General features: G+C 39.5%; 2 protein-coding genes across 7 annotated transcripts in view; one reads left to right on the top strand and one right to left on the bottom strand.

Moving 5' to 3' along the window:
- The window catches only part of LOC117385981 (dynactin subunit 1-like), a 39,674-nt gene extending 24,990 nt beyond the window's left edge, over positions 1-14,684 (bottom strand). The window contains exons 1-8 of one of the 5 annotated variants that reach the window (XM_033983287.2): positions 14,600-14,684; positions 8,605-8,670; positions 8,287-8,481; positions 6,894-6,984; positions 6,780-6,811; positions 5,483-5,503; positions 2,366-2,401; positions 1,068-1,151 (exon numbers count right to left, since the gene is read on the bottom strand). In XM_033983287.2, coding sequence (XP_033839178.1) covers positions 1,068-1,151; positions 2,366-2,401; positions 5,483-5,503; positions 6,780-6,811; positions 6,894-6,984; positions 8,287-8,481; positions 8,605-8,646 — 501 coding nt within the window. In that variant the 5' untranslated portion in view covers positions 8,647-8,670; positions 14,600-14,684. Of the gene's footprint in view, positions 1-1,067; positions 1,152-2,365; positions 2,402-5,482; positions 5,504-6,779; positions 6,812-6,893; positions 6,985-8,286; positions 8,482-8,604; positions 8,671-13,025; positions 13,112-14,599 lie in introns of those variants that run through there. The other 4 variants (XM_033983285.2, XM_055228978.1, XM_055228979.1 and 1 more) reach the window with 4 other exon arrangements.
- A 722-nt stretch (positions 14,685-15,406) lies between these two features.
- Positions 15,407-17,480, top strand: part of tdrd7b (tudor domain containing 7 b) — a 46,370-nt gene continuing 44,296 nt past the window's right edge. For both annotated transcript variants that reach the window (XM_055228981.1, XM_033983982.2), the window contains exon 1: positions 15,407-15,545. The gene's annotated coding sequence lies outside the window, so the exon portion shown is untranslated. The remainder of the gene's footprint in view (positions 15,546-17,480) is intronic.

Below are 17,480 nucleotides of genomic sequence, written 5' to 3'. Positions count from 1 at the left end.
GTGCCTGGACTGTGGGCACCTTGAATTTCACTAGTGAATCCAAATGGATCTCAAAGCTATGCATGGAGCAGCACGACACTGATTATTGACCAAATTGTTCCCTTTACTGAGGGCAGGTCTATGGAACTATTAAAATCTGTTTCACACTGGATACGCCGGGGACCTACACGAGTGCTGGGTCTCCTTTTCTCCCTCCTGACGTAGCACACAAAAGACAGCACAACCGCAGGCTTGTTTTAAATGTGTGTGTACGGTGAGACTTATGAAGCGTGGAGCACACTTCTCACTGTCACCCAAACACCAGTCTTTTGGGTGCCACAATAATAACTCTATAAAACAAAAATCAGGAGCATTTTAAGAAAATGAGGTACAGCAGCTTTAATTGTAAAGCATTTTTGCTGTCCACAGACCAAGCGCTGGTGCACTGTTAGCATGCTAGATATTGTTAGCATTACTAACTCTGAAACTGCTTATAAACTCGTTGGAATTCATGAATTAGTAAAGTGACGAATAAGTGAGGACCTCTGCAAAATGAGATAGTTCTGTTTTCCACGTTTATGGTAAAATCAGGTTCAGCATCTTGAAAATGTAGCCAGATTTCAATTTTCTTACCCAATGTTGTCTAGTCTTGATTTTAAAAAAAATATCCTAGATTGGCACTTCTCAAAACAAAGAAAATTATCCATGGCAAGAATTTATTAAAAGCTATGCAATTTTGGGCATGCATTTATAAGCACAAATTGCCTTATTTTTCAATCTCTCTAAACAATGCATGTTTTTCTCATCACTTGTAATCTCTCACCAAATCCACCTGGTGCACTCAAATCAAGATCAACATTCTGATTTCAAGTCATTTTACCTCACACAGTTCATTTCATTTTACAGAAGTAGTAGAAGCTTGAGGAAGAAATTATAGTGTTATGAGATCAGTCCATCAGGCCACAGAGAGAAGAGAAGGTTTATTCAATCAGTGCATTCTACCCCTGTGTTTTATAAGCACTATGTTAAAGAGAGTCTAGTGTATGATTCATAGAGCCCAGAGCAGCGGTGACCTGATGAGCGCGTACCGTCCGGGATAGGCTGGTTCTCCCAGTGGAACGCACCAGGAGGGAGGGCAAGGAGGAGGCTGGGGCCAGGCGAGGGGTGCTCAGCTGGGGCAATGACACACACACAGTTGTATATATCCAACACATCAAGAAATACGTATGGCTGCTTTAAATTGCACACACTATCCCAAATATTTTTTCTCTTCTAAGCCCTGAATAATTTAGAATATTTTTTTTCGTACAAATGATAAAATAGTAAGAAGTTCATCATACATCTTCTTAGATAAATACAATCAGTCTAGAGTGCACATTTAAACTTGTTCAGACCAATAAATGAACAGTATGCAAGATTCTGCATAAACTTGACTTCTCTGTGTCTCTAGATATGAGATAAATATGTTCAGATCAAATATACCTTTTATTAACAACTATTCTAATACTGATTTATTCTACATTACAAAAACACTGGACATGATGGCAAAGTCGTTTACGTTATAGTTTTTTTGGTTCTCAAGATGATTATCCAATCAGAAAGCAGCCTCACATGAGTTTCTCATTTGAGTTTTTAGTGTCAATGCTGAAATCCACTTAGTTTAAACTTAAAAGGACTTGCTCTGATCTGAATGGTCACAACCTAAACCTGAAAGCCAGCCAATCGTTAATCAGTGCTAGTGCAGCATCTACAGCTCAGAAAGTGAATTCTGGAAGTTTTGAGCCTTTACATGAGGTATGACCTGTCCATATACTGACAATGAAAAAAGTTGTATGTGTCCTCTTTATGCAGGTTAAAGCACTGACAACCCAGGTCCAGATAGGGTTAACTTTTGCAAGTATTTTTTTTTTTTAATGAATGAGTGCAGGCTAAGTACAGGTCCTTTAAAGGTGCAGTATGTAATTTTTTTCTGCTGAGGGGTATGCTACCTGCTTGATTCCAAGGAGATGTTATTACTTTAAGTTCAATACCATACTGTGTAACATTCGAGACCATGCAAAATCATTTCCATGGAATCAAGTAGGTGGCAGACCATATGCCAGAAAGTTACATAGAGTAACTTTAAGAGGATTGAAGTATCAAACACAAAACTCTCAAGAATCCGATGCGTTTCAGAAAATATTTGTAGAGGTCTAAACTACAGGGTTAGCCAATTTCAGACATAATAATAATTTAGGAATTACAGAGAAAATCTTCCAACTGACTGTAGCCTTTGTGATTTGAGGCCATTCAAAATGTAATATCCATTAAAGTTCAAACCCCGGTAGCCCTAAAACCTGTAGTAACTTTACAGCTGTATCCCTGTGGTTCATGTAGTTTAGCTCACCTTTGTTGAGTGACGGGTAGAGGTAGTAGTTGAGGGCTGTAGGAGGGCAGTTTAAACAGTACACACAGACACATCCAGGGGGCACAAGAGGGAGAGCACTTTAATTCACATATACCCCATCCATTTGACTGTCACCTCAACTGCATGCACTTACAACACAGCACTGTGCAATACCAGGCAACGTGGGGGAAGGTTAGAGAGCATGCAGAATGGGTGTGGAATACGCTAATGGAGATTTTAGACAGTAAATGAAATAAAACAGAGACGAGAGAGAAAAAGGCAAAAGTTTCAAGGTAGTCATCATGTTCAATGAGAAATTAATAAGTTAGAAGGTAACATATAGAGTGGTGGAATACATTAAACAGGGAAAATATTTCTGGTAAGCTGAAATGAATTGACTCGGCTCAACTCGAAACAAAATGAATTCAATTTTATGGGAGATAGTCCAGTAAAACATGAGAATGACTTCTATCACAAATACTTACAGTAATGTTGACCTCACATTACAACAATATTGTATCCATAATCACAAATTATACTTTTTGTGAAGCTCAAATTACATTTTTGAGGCAAGAAAAAAGTATCCATCCTTTGTAAAAGAAAAGCAAACCAACTGACATTTCTGAAATTCCAGGGTTTAAACTTTGTGAAGACAGACTGCAACGATGAGTGCATGGGCATTGCGGAAGCAATAGGCCCTACGCCCTGTATAGGCTTGGGCCTAATTAGAGATAAGCATGTTAAAGGTAAGGGCTATAAGACCATCTCCAAGCAGCTTGATGTTCCTGTGAATACAGTTGCGCATGTTATTCAGAAATTTAAGATCCATGGGACTGTAGCCAACCTCCCTGGATGTGGCCGCAGGAGAAAAATTGATGACAAATCAAAGAGACGGATAATACAAATAGTAACAAAAGAGGCCAGAAAAAACATCTAAAGAGATTAAAGGTGAACTTCAAGGTCAAGTAACATCAGTGTCAGATCGCACCATCTGTCATTGTTTGAGCCAAAGTGGACTTAATGGGAGATGACCAAGGAGGACACATTCTTGAAAACAAATCATAAAAAAGACAGATTGGAATTTGCCAAACTACATGTTGACAAGACACAAAGCTTCTGGGAGAATGTTCTATGAACAGATGAAACAAAAATAGAACTTTTTGCCAAGGCACATCAGCTCTACATTCACAAAAATGAATCATATCAAGAAAAGAACACTGTTCCTACATGGAAGAGGCTCTGTTATGTTCTGGGGCTGCTTTGTTGCATCTGGCACAGGGTGTCTTGAATCTGTGCAGGGTACAATGAAATCTCAAGACTATCAAAAGATTCTAGAGATGTACTGGCCAGTGTCAGAAAGCTTGGTCTCAGTTGCAAGTCATGGGTCTTGCAACAGGACAATGACCCAAAACACAAAGCTAAAAACACCCAAGAATGACTAAAAGGAAAACATTGGACTATTCTAAAGTGACCTTCTATGAGCTCTGGCCTAAATCCTATGGAGCATCTTTGGAACATGCCGTCTGGAAAAGGCACCCTTGAAACCTGAGACAACTGGAGCAGTTTGCTCATGAGGAGTGGGCCAAAATACCTGCTGAGAGGTGCAGAAGCCTCATTGACAGTTACAGGAATCGTTTGATTGCAGTGATTGCCTCAAAAGGTTGTGCAACAAAATATTAAGTTAAGGGTGCCATAATTTTTGTCCAGGCCTGTTTCATCAGTTTATTTATTTTTTTATAATTCTGTTGAAGCATGATTGAAAAACAATGTCTGACTTTCATTGGTTAAATTTCATATATTTTTTTATTTATTATTACTTTTGTCAGATTCAAGTTATTTCTCTGACCATTGTGAGTTTTTCTTTCATGAACCGACCAAGTACCAACAATTTTGTCCATGTGTGTATATCTGATGTCGGTTACTCATGAAACGTATTATGGCCTACTTTTTTTTCCCCTCCAGTCACCTCCATTGAGGATTTTTAAACATTCTGATGACACAACATTTTAAAGAATTAATGATGTTATTTTGTCATCTGAATGCCTCATGTCTTATATTTTATATATATAAATTTGTGGATCTGTGTATTAAGCTCCCTTTCGTAACACCACAATAAATCGCCTGCTAGCCTAATAATAAAACAATGGATAATTTAAGATGCTAGTTGAGTTATCTAGTTGAGTAATCCTCTGCTCTCTTGTTTATGTTTTTATGTTGTTTTGGACAATCCCATTTCTGCTCCTTGCCAGGTGTAGGGCTGCAACTGACAATTTTTAGTACTCAATTAGTCAGCAATTATGCTCAGCAAAATACGCGGGAGATATTTTTTTAGTCATGGTTAGTCGCTAAATCATTGCATCACTATCCAGATAATGCCAAACTTGTCAGAATAATACAAAGCCAACATTCCTGTTTTTTGGGGGGGGTTTTTTTATCTATGTGGAACTTGCAATAATGATACTTTTCAGCTGACATCAACAACATTTTCTGGGGGTGTGATGCTAAGTAGGGGCACTGCTCTGTCTGAAGTGAAGCTGAAGTTATGTGAGGTTTATTTTAACACAGTCTGGTCATAAAATTACTGACTTAGCTAGAACTACTACAGGAGAGCTGCCATTAAACAAGTCCCTCTCAAATAATATTACAGTCACAAGCTAGTCATTAGCCAGCTGTCTTTCAGTCATTCTCACTTTTTTCTTAAAAATCAAGTTCCTAAAATGGACCATGAATGCTGGTATTGATTAAATGTTTTGTTTAAATCCAATTTGTATTTTTTCTTAGGTTTTCAGACAATCTTAAAATGTTTTGGTAGTTATTGCTAATGTGTGCATTATGTCTCCATGATAACTGTTGAACATTCCGCCAAAGACAAAGACAAAGAAAGAGACAGCCCCCACCCCCAGCATGATGTCACAGCAAGGCATCAATGTAACAACTTGCTCTTGCTGCCTCTAAGTCCCAGTACAGTCCAACAATGCCTGAAGAGCATAGCCACTATCCCAAATTGCATCAATAGTATTTGTTTGAATGGTTTATGTTGCATGCAGATATACAGTGAAAGAAAGTTAGTGAGAAGACTACAACCAAAGGAAGTGTGGTGGAATAACATGTGTGTACCTTCTTAAGGCCTGCAGGCATCTGTAAAAAGAGGGTCAGAAAAATACAACATCACCAATCTATATCTTTACTGACACATAAGGCAAGTCAACAGCGTTAATGTCAGGGATTATCTGTCACGCTTATGATAAATTTGAAAAAGGTTAAACGTGCACTGTGTAACTTTTCTAGTAAAGGGTTAGCCACCTGCTCGTTTCCATGGAGATGTTATGAGAGCTTAAAGTCAAGTAATTTCCTTTGTTGATCAATAAAGTTTTTTCTAAGTTATTGCTTTGTTACTGTATGGCAATAAAATTGTGGAAACAAGGCAAGCAGGTGATGCCACCATATCAAGTTGCAGGTCAGTTAGAATGCATGTTTTTCAAGGTACATGTAATTGATTAAATTAAAGATAGAAAAGTTTAAAGCCATACCTTAGAACATACAAGGGATTTTTTTTTATTATTTAAATGATTAGAATAAACTTCAAACTGCTCCTCTGTTCTCATTGACTCCAGCCTCTCCCCCATCGCTGCTGCATTATACATTGCACAGTTTTGTGGCAAGTTGGTCCCACATGCCATAGGAGTGGGCCGAAATCTCCCATCTCTATGGCATCCGCTCCACTAGAAATGTTACATAGTGTACTTTTAAAAACAGAAAATAGATTAATATACAGTCCATAAAAAATAAAATGCTGATATTGTTATAATGTCTTGTGATGTCATCTGAAAGACATTATGATAGCACCATAGACCACTGTTTACTGTCTTTCTATAACTGAAATGGAAGCAGATAAAGTGGCAACCAACTGATTTTAGATTCTTTTAGAATGCAGAGCAGCAGACTGCCATAACGTGACTACACTGCTCTCTTAAAGGTCTGTGTTCAAGAAGGGCTGTTGGTGAGCTTGAATTTAAATTACATAATTTGAGGAAAACAACCAAAATCAGACATACATATTGTCCCACAAATATTGTCAGAACATCAGTTGCACAATTGGCACCATATTGGTTGATCACTTCTTATGAATATCCTTTTAGTCAGGTGGTCACCCAAAACAAAAATTCAGCATATGTTAGAATTTTAAGCCCATTAGTCAGTCCATGCATATAAAAAGTGCAAATAAATTCTATCAATTATGTATTGTTAATGTGTAGGTTTTGTGGTGTGATTGGATAAATATAGTGAGTTAGTGAGTGTGGTCAACAAAATAAAATGAACAGGTTCAACATCGATAGATTGCTCCATCCAGAGGAACACTGCACCGTCTGAAAATAACCAATAGCCTCCTAGAAGTGGACATGTACTATGTTACCTGCTTGATTGTCCTGGGAGTTTCTGGAACATCTGGTGTAAAGAAAAAGACAATATTAATGCATAGTTCTATTTGAAATGACACAAAGTGTACATTATATGCAGGCACCCATACCTTTTTCTGCCCTTTGTCTGGAGATCTTGGAGGAGCCCAAGTCGGAGGGGTCTGGGGAGGAGGCACTGGAACCATCTTCTACTACTTGGATCTACACAGCAAACATGCAGAAGTATTAGGGTTGGGAAGTACAGTATTCTCGTTATTGTATTTGAGGAGATTTTTGAGTTAATTGTACTTTTTGGGGTAGAGTTTTAAACATTTAATTTAGCCCCTATCGATTTACATGTGGGCCCGGGGTCCAAATCTGTCCCGCAGTGTAATTATACTTGGCCCGTAAGATCATATCAAATGTGCATTAGATCACCACTAATACTACAAATCCCAGAATGCTTTGCTCATACACTAGTGCGCTGTCGAGACCAATGCAAGTAAATCTGAGTGTAGCAAATGAATGAGCTTGAATACATGTTTTCTCTATGCACTTTTTATATGGTCTATTAATAGTTTGAAAATAAAATAAAAAAATCAGTGAAGGAAAGTATGGATGTATGGATGTATGGATGGATGTATGGATGTATGGATGGATAGATAGATAGATAGATTTAGACAATTTATTTTATTTATTTATTTAAATAGGAAATTAATACTACTGATGTGGCTTTTATTTCAAATTGAATTTCTCATACGTTTGTAAAATCAAACTCGAATTGTTCCAGATGCAAAACTAATGTTTGTTTCCATATGAAAAGGTTAAACATTACATATCAGGTGCACTCAATTTTTCAATAAATATTGAGTTTGGCCCGTGAATTTATCACAGTTTTAAATTTTGTCCCACTGTGAATTTGAATATGATGCCACAGTTTTAAATTTCTACCATCAAACTGCCTTCATTACAACTACTGCTTACTTTAGCATTTCGAAGCATGTAGCTTATTAGCCGTTTTATTTTTTTCTCTCAGGGCACCTTGCCAGTTGATGGTGCACTAACACCAATTTTTAGTTTGGAGAGCACTGAAGCTGGAAAATGTGTGGCTCTATACACAGTACACCACACAATTCTTTTAAGTTCTAAAACATGAGATACCAAAATCAAAAGGTACCCAAAAGCCTGATTAAAGGCCAATAGCAGTAATAATGCAGTATATGTGTCCTATAAAATGACATCGCAATAAATAAAATTTGTCCAACAAGCTTAAAAATATCAAGCCATTTTGAAAATAAGTGCATGGAAATTATCAATTTTATAATTAAAAAATGAACAACAGTTTAACAAACGTTTTGGTAAAAAATCTTTGTAATATATTCAATGACAATATAGAGTGCAACCTAAAATATTTACAAAAACTACTTTTTAATGATGAACTGTGTTGAATGTCATTGCTGTCTTATTACCCTGAGAATGTTCACTCTAGACTCAAACTCCTCCCCTCAGTGTATGCCTGCCTACCTGGGACTGCCTGACGAAGATGCCGTGGTTCTCCTCACAGGTGAAGTAGCGCTTTCCCTGGACTGTTCCATCGTTCTTGCCTTTGGGCTCGTCCAAGATCACTCCCACCCACTTCCCTGATGCGAACAGAGTGGCCCCAATGTAGGCAACGGTGCCCCGCTGACTCTTCCCAGTCACCTCCACGATAGAACCGATCTGAGCACAAACAGGGAGGGAAGAGAGGCGATAGGTGTTAAAGGCTCTAGTGTTAAAAACTCAAAACTGGTATATATGCCTTACATTTAAATCATTAGTAACAAGGTAGCCTGAAACATTTACCTTAGGAGGCTTACTGCTCTCCACTGTTCCTCCGCTGCTCATTTTGCTGATCAGTGGGCTGGTCAGCTAAGAAACAAGAGGGAAAAAGGTGTCATTTATAAAACTATATAGAAAAGTGCTCAAAGCGTTGGCATTTAAAAGTGCACTATGTAACTTTTCTGGTGGAGGATAGGTCAGCGGCTTGCATCATGGAGATGCTATCTGGAATGTTCCACAATTGGACATTAAACAAGCATGGGATGCTAACAGGCCAAATTAAGCCTGTGGATTTGTCTAGAGGCAAACCTTGCTCACAGTAAGAATGCATTTATTTCCAGAGACTTTTTGTTCAACAAAAACACATGTAATCAAATAAACACTGTATTTATATCTTTAATGCCATACTGTGGAACATTCCAGGCCTCCACCAGAAAAACTATTATTGTATCAGATTCAATCAAAAGTAGAATCTTGAGTTTATTTTTTTTTATAATTCTGGCATGGTTGAAAAGCAATGTCTGACTTTTATTGGCTAAATTTCATAGAATTTTAATTTATTATTACTTTTGTCAGATTCAAGTTATTTTTGTGACCATTGTGAGTTCTTCTTTAACTGATGGGTACCACCCCTCCCCGAACCGCCACCTTAACATGGTGGAGGGGTTTGAGCACCCGAATGATCCTGGGAGCTATGTTGTCGGGGGCTTCATGCCCCTGGTAGGGTCACCCATGGCAAACAGGTCCTGGGAGACGGGTCTGACTAAGAGCGGTTCAGAAGCCCAACATGAAGAGGAAACCAACAAGGCCAGTTACATCGCTCGGACTGGTGTTACCGGGGCCCCACCCTGGAGCACGGCCTGGGGTGGGTGATCGGCAGCGAGCGCCTGGTGGCCCCACAGGGCCCAGCCAGGCCCAGCCCGAAGGAACGACGTGGGGCCGTCCTCCTGTGGACCCACCACCTGCGGGAGGAGCCATGAGGGGCGGGTGCAGAGGCGGGGGCCTCGATGACTGGATCTCCGGCCATGGAGACTAGCTCTGGGGACATGGAATGTCACCTCGCTGGTGGAGAAGGAGCCTAAGCTTGTGCGGGATGTTGAGTGTTACCGGCTAGATATAGTCAGCCTCACCTCCTTGCACAGCTTGGGCTCTGGAACCCAACTCCTTGAGAACGGTTGGACTCTCCATTTCTCTGGCGTTGCCCGCGGGGAGCTGGTGTGGGCTTGCTCATTGTCCCACAGCTCAGCTGCCATGTGTTGGAGTTCACCCCGATGAATGAGAGGGCCGCGTCCCTGTGCGTCTTCGGGTCGGGGACAGGTCTCTCACTGTTGTGTCGGCCTATGGGCCGAACAGCAGTGCAGAGTACCCAGCCTTCTTGGAGTCCCTGGGAGGGGTACTAAACAGTGCACCAACCGGGGACTCCGTTGTTCTCCTGGGTGACTTCAATGCCCATGTGGGTAATGACAGTGACACTTGGAGGGGCGTGATTGGGAGGAATGGCCGGACAGACCTGGCAGGCCCAAGCACATCTTGAGGTTCTGCTGGGAACATCTGGTGACGCCCTCTGTCAGAGGGGTCTTTAAGTCACACCTCCGGGAGAGAGCTTCTCCCTGATCCCAGGGGAGGCTGGGGATATGGACTCTGAGTGGGCCATGTTCTCCACCTCTATTGTCGATGCAGCTGCTCGTAAGGCCTGCGGTGCTTGTCACGGCGGCAATCCCTGAACCCGGTGGTGGACACCGGAAGTAAGTGATGCCGTCAGGCTGAAGAAGGAGTCCTCTCAAGCCCTCGTGGTGTTCTTTGGGGGGTGCTCTGGGAGTTTGGGGTTCGGGGGCTCTTTGCTAAGGGCTGTCCAGTCCCTGTATGACCAGAGCAGGAGCTGTGTTCGCATTGCCGGCAGTAAGTCAGACATCTTCCCGGTGGATGTTGGACTCCGCCAGGGCTGCTCTTTGTCACCAGTTCTGTTCATTATATTTATGGACAGAATTTCTAGGTGGAGACAGGGGCCGGAGGGGGTCTGGTTTGGGAACCACAGGATTTCATCTCTGCTGTTTGCAGATGATGTTGTCCTGATGGCTTCTTCGAGCCAGGACCTGCAGCAGGCACTGGGGCGGTTTGCAGCCGAGTGTGAAGCGGCTGGGATGAGGATCAGCTCCTCCAAATCCGAGGCCATGGTTCTCGACCAGAAAAAGGTGGTTTGCCATCTCCGGGTAGGTGGTGAGTCTCTGCCTCAAGTGGAGGAGTATCTCGGGGTTTTGTTCACGAGTGAGGGAAGGATGGAGCGTGAGATTGACAGGCAGATCGTGCAGCGTCTGCAGTGATGCGGTCGCTGTATCGGCCCGTTGTGGTAAAGAAGGAGCTGAGTCCAAAGGCAAAGCTCTCGATTTACTGGTCAATCTACGTTCCTACCTCACCTATGGTCATGAGCTCTGGGTAATGACAAGGTCGCGGATACAAGCGGCTGAAATGACTTTCCTCCGTAGGGTGGCCGGGCGCACCCTTAGAGATAGGGTGAGGAGCTTGGTTACACGAGAGGAGCTCGGAGTAGAGTCGCTGCTCCTACACATCGAGAGGAACCAGTTGAGGTGGCTCGGGCATCTGCTCAGGATGCCTCCTGGACGCCTCGCTAGGGAGGTGTTCTGGTCATGTCCCACCGGGAGGAGGCCCCGGGGAACACCCAGGACATGCTGGAGGGACTATGTCTCTCGGCTGGCCTGGGAATGCCTTGGGGTCCCACCGGAGGAGCTGGAGGACGTGTCCGGGGTGAGGGAAGTCTGGGAATCCCTGCTTAGACTGCTGCCCCCGCGACCCGGCCCTGAATAAGCGGAAGAAAATGGATGGATGGATGGATGGATGATGGGTACTGTCCACGTGTGTAGATAACAATTTTGATATGATTTTGTCCAAGGCTAGGATAGAAAAACACACTTAGTCATATGTTCTGTCCACAACAGTCTTGGTAATATAAAAGTCCTGGGGCTGCATGGCTCACACAAAGATGTTCATTCAGAACCAAGCAAAAAGAGCAGGGAAAGACAGAACATGTGAATTCATGCGGACCTTTTTCTCACCGCCGGGCAGGAAATATGCACAGTTCAAGACTGTGACTTCTGTTTAGACTCAAATTAAAGTATTAAGTGTCATTATTGAGAAATAATATAAAAATGTTTAAAGTGGCATTCGCAGTTTTTTCTAGTAGTTATGCACTTTCATCTTACGGTAAGCCAACTGTAGGGATGTAACGATATCCAAATATCATGATACAATATTCACAATATTCAGTTCAATATTGTGGAGATGCTAACAGTATTGAAGAAATGCTACTTTAACCTCAACAAACCATTGTTGTTATACCACTATCATATTCCAAAGTATTAAGATTTCTTTATAGCAGTTATTTCTTCATTGAAATGGATCAAAGGACAGTGGTCTATGCAGTTCCCACTGTTTTTAGCTGTTGCTTCAACCAACAAAACATTTAAGCAAAGAAACTTATAAATCAATATATTGTGATGGCCCACAATATTATTGAGACTTTTGACGATACGATACCATGATATTTCGGTTATCATTACATCCCCAGTAATACCTTGAACTTGAAAAATACAGTAATGTAAAATAGGGCTGCACAATAATCAAAATCAACAAAATCTTATTCTGCATAAAGTTAGTTTAGATCTGTAGATTTTCTTCTTGTATTAGTTTGTCAGTTCATATTTCATTTTTTTTGTCAATAGTTCTGGACATGTTTAAAATGTGAACTTCGAACTGAATCAAATTATATTAATATACTGTTAATTACAATTGGAGACGTCACAAAATCATGTCTGCACATTTTCTTAAGTACCAACACAGGGTTTGCTCAAACGCAATCTATATTGCAAAGTGATAAGCCAACACAGATCAGGGTAACAGCATATCAGCATTATAAGCAGTTTGACATTACAGAATCTTAAATTTTATCCTATTACCACAAGGGGTGGGAATCACAGGGTCCCTCACGATTCGATATGATACACGGCTTGCAATATCACGATATGGCGATACACATATTGGATAAATATCGCACATGAGACTCTGGATATATTGCTGTTTTTTTAAGAACCAAATACATTTTAGCAAAAATATTTCTTTGGTAAACCACTACTTGTGCAAAATTAATATGAAATACATCTATTTTAATCTTCAAGCGAATATGTCAAGTGTACTGCATAAACAAGTTTTCTTCCACTAAATAAGTAACAAAACTGTAGTGCGATTAAAAAAAAAAAAATGCTGAAAGATAAAAAATAAAAAACAAACCTCTTGCCGATATAGTGATAGACACCCCACAATAATAATGCTGTATCACCAAATGTAAGACCTTGACATATCGATATTTCAATATTTTTACACACCCCTAATTGGCACTATTACAAATAGATCTGGTAGACTAGGTGACTTACCCGCGGGGTGTAGGAATGCCTTCTGCTTAAAGCCATAGTTTTCTTTAAAAAGTACTAGTATTTTTTTGGAGGATCAAATCTAAACTTTGTTTCTCCTCCTTCACATGTTGACAGCTCAGAGCTCAGGGTTAGTTTGAGCTCCTGTCACAGCCCACAGGGAGGGTACATCTCCACAACACACTAGCATTGCAATAGAATGGAATGCATCTCCACTCCTTCAACTACTTTAAAGGGCATTAGGCTATTTTCTAGTCTAGGTTATAATGTTGTTTCCACATGATGAGGTAGCAGCATTCTGACATGGCTTAAAGCTCACAAGAGTCAAATTTGTATAATATAAGATCTTTAAAGACTCAATAAGATGACATTTGATTGTGAATGCATACTGTTTTGGTTCTATAACTTTATGACCAAGAAGCTACGCATGCATCTCAAAGTTTTGTGTTGTTTTGGTTTGGTTTTTTGCCAAAAGATACAATAAAGTTTAAAACAGTGACATGCAATAACGGCCAGGGTAATTATACAAGGTTAGGTATAAACAAAACAGAAACAAACAAAAAATATATATATTAAAAATAAATAGATAAAAACAAATCAAAATTAAAATACTAAATAATAAACAAAAAATAAAATAAATACATAGAATATAATAAAAAAAAAAACAAAGGGGCTGAATACAATTACAGATACTAAACTAATTATTTACATAAAGCATTATTCTAGTGCTAAGTTTAGTTTTTAATCACCTACTGGTTATCTGGTGATGGATTCAAATTGCCAAAAAAAACACATGTTTATAGCACAGTTCATTACATTTAAGTGCATATGACAGGTTAGACTGCAATTTTTTCTAAAACATAGTTAACATGACTATATTCAAGATTTTACTAAAATCTTGCATGGTCTTTTCTAGTTTTGTAATTTCAGTGAAGTTCATTATTCTACTTTGCAACCATGATGTTATAAAGGGCCAAAACCTGTCTAAAATACCCAATACTTAAATATAGGTGACAGCACCTTTATTTTGTTAAATGTAGGTTTAAACTGTAATTAAAATGCCTTCCTTGTGCATGATCACATAGGTTGAGGGATTCTGTTTTAGGGATGAGCGCTACTTCATGTACTTTTGTACTCAACCTTTCTTCATAAACGGCCACTTCCCTGATATAAAACTATGATAAATATTTACCACAGGTACTATCCCACCAAATAAAGTCAGAATTTAAAAAAACATGAACAACTTTAACTTATTAACTGTACCTTTTTAACATAATTACAGAGCCAAAACAAATACATTTGAAAGGGTGACGCCTTGTATAATCTTACGCTAGAATTATTGCTCTACTTTAAACATAACCACCTAAAGGAACAAAAAAGTGTGAGACATACTAAATTAAATTTAATAAAACGTGCGTTTTGCTTTTAGTCACATTTTTCTGATAAGCGTGACATAGTTACAGCAAACGGATTTCCCCTGTCAAAGTTAAAAGATTTTAATTTCTAAAAACACATTCGAATAAAAACGATCAAAGTGAGCATTTCCAATTGTGATAGTTCTGTGTTCCGTTACATACCTGTCATATAACAAGGACTGGTTTAAGTGGGTTTATGAAGGGAAAAACCGCTCCTTGTTTTGATTCTGGACTAGCGTTAGCCTTTAGCCGCTAGCTGACAACAATTTCCGCCGTGACACAGGAGACAGCGCCCCCAGTGGCGAGAGCGGTCAGATCAGTCCAGATCACATTTTAACAAGACACCTTTTAAATACGTTTTTTTGTTTTGTTCTTGTTGTTTTTTTGTTGTGTTTTTTTTTTGTTTTTGTTTTTTTGTTTTGGGTTTTTTTTGCACAAGGAATACATTTTACAAATAATATAATAGAAGATTTAAAAAAATACATAAAGTGTAGGCCTAGGTCTTTTAACAAATTAAGCATACATGCATAACAAATAAATAAATTAACTTCCAAAGTATAAAAAAAACAACCTAAACCAAGAATAATAAAAAGAAAATATATGTTAATTAAATAAAAAGTAGATTATATTCTATAGACCTATATGTACCTAAATATTGTATCTATGTATGTATGTATGTATGTATGTATGTATTTATTATTTTTATTATTCATATTATTGATTGTTTCGATATATATGTTTAGACCAGTTAAAGAAATTAAATCTGAGGGGAGTTTTTGAGAATTTTGATTTGTGTATATACAATTTTCCAATTACGATTATTAGATTAGTGATATGGTTAAATCATTGTTCTTTAGCTGTGCGTGGGTGTGTGACAGGATGCGACGTGGGCTTATCCTGGGGCCAGAGCATGGGCGAGGGCCAGGCGGATCTGACCAATGAGACGGAGGAGGCTGGAGCGCAACAGGAGCGGCGAAGCAGAGCGGTAGAGGACCGGCAGAGTTAAGCGGCAGGCCAGTGCAGAGCCGCGGCTCACCCTACGCCGCTGACAGCGCACACGGACTCAACCCTAAGCCCACACCTCGATACACTCTTCCCACAACACGAGGTACACACTTTTGGGGTTCTTTCACTTTGCATTGTTCGATGTTTGTGAACTTTTAGGGAACTTCTGCCGGTTGCTGTTTCGTTTACTCCGACCTGCCAGTTTAGATGGCTCCGAGGGTTCAAACAGGCGTCACGGAGAAGGAGCACACATCCGCTTTAGTTTTCTAAATAAAGTCCGGTTTATATTCAAACATTCGTGAGTGCTTTAGCTTTAAAAAGAATACACGTGTACATCCGGACTTGTATAGTTTGTTTTCGCTGTCTTTACAGCTGGTTTCCCGGAGGGACGAGTAGAATAAACTTGATATTCCGTGTGGTTGTAATGGGGACAGTCGCTCCCACGGCTCTCAGGGCACACTTTTATTAGCATTTAGCAGAAAGATGTTCGTTAATAACGAAAAGTACACAGGAAGATACTCCAACTCTAGTTTTGCGGTGCCGATGGAGGGTGTGTGTCCAGTCGTGTGACGCTGACGACACCAAAGCCCTGCATTTGTCACACTATGTGCAGAATTAACCTCATTATAAAGCCTAAATTTAAATCTCATGGAGAAAATACAATTTTCCAAAATTCCCATTTGGCTCAGCCTCTTAGAATATAAGTCTGCAGCGTGCTGTTTTAAAATAAGGCGTGTTCTTGTTTAGTGTGCTGATTCATTAGATAGCCTAAATACATTATCAAATAGTTGTCACTTTTGTCACATTTTTTAAAACAGCAGGGCTTTTTTTGGACTCTGCGACGGAGTATAAGAATCACTTAAATAAAAAAATCGTAATATCTCGTAATATTACGAGAATAAAGTCGTATTTTTATGAGAGTATAGCCTGCTGTGCGTGAATGAGTAAACCAGTGCGTTATGCATTATGGAGAATTTGGAGCATTTTCTTCAGATAAACTTTCAACTGGGGTTTACGCACGGTGAAATACTGTGTCTTTTAGCCCACCATAACTCACTATCATCAGTATAAGTACTGTGAAGGGACACTGCAAGCATTTGAGTTTGTTTAGTCGGAGGAACCAGATTTGGAAGAGATTGCTATATCTGAACAAAATGCTCCAAATTCTTCATAACGCACTGGTCAGCAGCCTATATTCTCGTAATATTATGACTTTTTTCTCGTAATATTACGACTTTTTCTGGCTTCGACTTTATTCTCGTAAAATTACGACTTCAATGTCGAAATCCTATGACTTTATTCTCGTAGCGCCCGCATATATATATTTTTTATTTAAGTGACCCTTATACTTCGTCGTAGGACTCCCATCAATCGCATTAACAGAGTTCAGCGTGATCAAAGGCCACAGTATGTAACTTTCTGGAGGTGGCACTTCACCTGCATGATTCCCTGGAAATATAAAGTTAAAACCATACTTCAGAGGAGGACCTCTTCCACGCCAAATAATTGTAAGGCTTGTGGAGATGCAAGTCCACTGACAGCAACGACACATTCTCATCAGGCAACAGCAATCTTTTAATTTTTGTATCAGTTTAACAGTAATTAATATTTTACAAATTATTTGAAGGCATCAAATTCCAGCAAATGATCACTTACTTTGTTATTATTTAAAGAGTTGGTATTATGCAAAATCTACTTTTTGGAGCTTTCTGCCATGTCATAGCATTGTTCCATGTTTGAGTACGTTTGTACCTATGTCATCCATGCTTCCACAGGACAAAAGGATACAAAACAATACACTTCACACACCTAACGTGATGTACAGTAGTTCTGTGGCGCTCTGAAAGGGATGTGACTTAGCGCTGGGAGCAAAGGGAGAGAAGACTCAGATATAAAAAATAATAATAATAATAACATTTTAATACATTGTTTTTAGCAAATATAGCATTTTCAAAACAATAAAAAATGTACTTTGTGTTTGTGTGTACTTTCAGTATGCCTTTGTTATGCAGTGTTGGGAAGTAACTGAATACATGTA

The sequence above is a fragment of the Periophthalmus magnuspinnatus genome, chromosome 18 (assembly GCF_009829125.3).
Source record: "Periophthalmus magnuspinnatus isolate fPerMag1 chromosome 18, fPerMag1.2.pri, whole genome shotgun sequence".
NCBI lineage: Eukaryota > Metazoa > Chordata > Actinopteri > Gobiiformes > Gobiidae > Periophthalmus > Periophthalmus magnuspinnatus.
The sequence above is the reverse complement of the archived record's forward strand: the minus strand, read 5'-3'. Positions and strand labels throughout refer to the sequence as shown.